Genomic DNA, 3,092 nt, shown 5'->3' with positions numbered 1-3,092 from the left:
TTTTTTTTGAGGTAGGTCTTCTAACTTGGCTGCACAGAAGCCCTATCATCCCAAAGCAAGCAAGCAAGCCATGCCTGCTAGGTGAGAGATGTGGTGTTAAAAGTCAGTCAGTATACAAAGAATTGGAAGAAGACAACCTGCCTAGGATTTGGGGTAGAATCATAGTATCGCCTTATGTAGAGATACTAAATCTCAGAAACCATGCCCAGAAGCAGCCTTGTGTTAACTAATGGACAGAGGACAGAGTTCAGAAGCTGTGGAAAAGATGCTTTGCCTGATACAATGTAAAAACCAAGGGATTCTTATTCTTATCTCTTTAAGTCCAACTCTTCCGTAGCACGGTGCCTGGCACATAGAAGGTACACAATAAATGTATGCTGAGTGAGTGAATGATGGAAAAGTTATTGCATCATCTAAAGTGAACTCATCTCCAAAGGCAGAGTGAACTTTAAACATATGAGTTCTTTGCATTGGACGGGTTGAAAGAGGTAATCCAGCAATATTTAACACCTTCAAGACATTTATCTATTTAAATGTTACCCTTGGTGTCAGGTATATGTTACTAACACCATTTCACAGTGGAGAGACTCAATTTCAATAGAGATGTCCTGACTTTCCCAAGAGGAAAATTTGCCCGTTTGTTTTCATTTGGCAACAGGTTCACCAGTCATGTCAGGTTACTATGGTGTCCGAAGATCCTTCCTATCTGACTCCGACTTCCACAACACTAAATTTGCAAACGACACCTGCACCTCCAGCGTGTCGAAGCCCTTTCCCTGTGAGTCCTCCGCAGTGCAGAGCCACCCGGCCCTCCTGGACTCCTACTTCCCGGAGCCCTATGGGGACCACCGCTCCCCAGCCCTGACCCCCAACACAGGCTCTCTGTTTAGCGCCTCGCCCCTGCCGCCGCTCCTGCCGCCGCCCTTCTCCAGCGACCCCACTCACTTCGTGCTGGTGAGTATGCAGATGTTTCACGGTTAGGGAGTAAGGTCAGCCCATGGGCTTGGCAATCAGGCTGAAGCCAAATCTGGCATGCCCTGGAGACCGGTGAGGCTGCTCTGCAGCTGTCCTCAGAGATGCTAGGACAGACCGATCTGCCAGGATACACTCCTAAGGAGTTTTCCTCAAAGATCAGTGCCACCCACGACGGCAAGAGAGTCTATCTAGGGATATGGCAGAACTTATATCCCCATTTTGTTAATACTCAACTGGTTATGCCAGATGTTCCCCATCATTCCTACAGCGCATAAGGGAAGAGACAAGGCTAGGCCAAAATGTCCCGGGAGGGTACCTCCGGGCTGCTCTTTCCTCCCAGTCCCCTGCATCCCCTCTCCACAGCATTTTCACTCTGTAGAACTTGTTCTCTCTCAGTCCTTCTAAAGAAATGAGTCCTTAAAAACCGGAAGAACACTAACTCCCTTCTTATACCAAACCGTAAAGCCTTCAATCGCAAAAGAATGAATCTCTAAAACTGGGATTTTAGACAAGGAGGTGAGGTGAGGGTTGACATTATTGAGTGCCTTCTCCAACCAGAAACTTTTATGTGCCTTTGTCCATTTAATACTTGCAACATCTCAGGATCTAGTTATTAAAGCCCCATTTTAAGGATAAACAAAGTGAGGTGCTCAGGAAGGTAGACAGTGGCACAGCCTTGAGTTAAATCCAGAATATTTCCCGCTCCAAAGAGGTTCCTACCTCTTTGCTGACTGAGGGCACCGCGGCCTTCCCAGCCCACCCAAAAGCCCACTAGGTGGCTTAGAGACCCACTCCTTCCAGGAGCAGCCCGCCTGATTTCCCCACTGTGGAAAGGGCATTCTAGAACACTGACAAGAATCCAAGACAATAGCACATTGCAAATGTCAAAATGCTGTATAAGTATTCATTTTATTATTCTCACATTTCGCTCATTTAATGTTGTTTCCTGGGGAAAGGAATCTTAATACATACAGGGAATTTAATTCTAGAGTAAGAAGAGAACTAAAACTTTCACTGCTGGTGTCAGTCACCAGAGGGAAAAGCTGCCTGGTGAGGAGGCTTCAGATAGCAGAGCGTGGACACCAAGTCCTCCTCGGAGGCCATGGTCCAGCGGCACCTCAGGGTGGGGAGGAAATCTGTCCACATCAGAGTATCACCTAAAGACTAACCCCAGTGACCTTTTCATTTTCCTCAGAGGGACTCATGGGAGCAAACAGTGCCAGATGCTCTCAGCCAGCTGGACCCCGTGCCCACTGACGCCTTGCAGAACTTGCCACCCAGCACAAGTTGCCTCTCCCAGCTGGAGGTGGGAAGCACCCCCCAGCACAGGAGCTCGAGCTGGGGGGCTCCCTTAGCTGGGGCCCAGTCCTACTCGCTACATGCACTGGAAGATCTGTACCACACACCAGGGTACCCCACCCCTCCCCCTTACCCCTTCACCCCTTTCACAACAATGTCCAACGACCCACCCCCCAAGGTGGTGCCCCTTTCCCCAGATGAGGGAGCAGACACCTCTACCCTTCAAGACCCTTCTCTGTGGACCAAAGAAGATGGGAGCATGGCATGGGGGTCATACGAGTTCCGCAGAGCTTACTGAGGAGTGTACCAAAGAACTTCTTTGCTTTTCTTTAACTTGAGTTCTGTATTCCACAGATTGTTTTTTGGTGTAGCAGCTCACTCAGAACTGGATTTTCAAGATAAGCCATCATGCCACCCTTTGTTAATGGATGATGGCATTTATTTGTAATCCTCCCAACCATAACCCCATGAAAGACAATGCAAAGTTAATTCCATTTATCAGGCACCATATTTTAACAAGACAACCTGACAATTAGGTCTTTTAGGAACTTTAGTAACCCGTTATATTCTGAATCTTCTGTTATCTTTAAAGTAACATTTTTAGCTCTGATACTTTTTCTTAAATCTCATTGAAAAGTTTTTGCAGATCATAAAACATACTAATTTTTCTGTTCAATTTTTCTTAGTTATGAACTACGTGTGTTCTTTAATAAAGAGAATGCATAGGGTATAATATAGATTAGGGCATATAAAACGAACCTCATTTTATACCATGTGACTTTAAAGTATGAAGCATTATATACATTTCTTTCCTTAAA

The 3,092-nt window shown here is 46.2% G+C and overlaps 1 protein-coding gene across 1 annotated transcript in view; it reads left to right on the top strand.

The window, feature by feature from the left end:
* CUNH11orf53 (chromosome unknown C11orf53 homolog) overlaps positions 1–2,572 on the top strand; it is a 52,139-nt gene extending 49,567 nt beyond the window's left edge. Inside the window, exons 6-7 of the mRNA XM_015590095.1 lie at positions 659–954; positions 2,171–2,572. Coding sequence (XP_015445581.1) covers positions 659–954; positions 2,171–2,572 — 698 coding nt within the window. The remainder of the gene's footprint in view (positions 1–658; positions 955–2,170) is intronic.
* The last annotated feature ends 520 nt before the right edge of the window (positions 2,573–3,092 follow it).

Source organism: Pteropus alecto, unplaced genomic scaffold (genome assembly GCF_000325575.1).
Source record: "Pteropus alecto unplaced genomic scaffold, ASM32557v1 scaffold224, whole genome shotgun sequence".
Taxonomy (NCBI): domain Eukaryota; kingdom Metazoa; phylum Chordata; class Mammalia; order Chiroptera; family Pteropodidae; genus Pteropus; species Pteropus alecto.
Note: the sequence above shows the minus strand (reverse complement) of the source record. Positions and strands in the feature narration are given on the sequence as shown.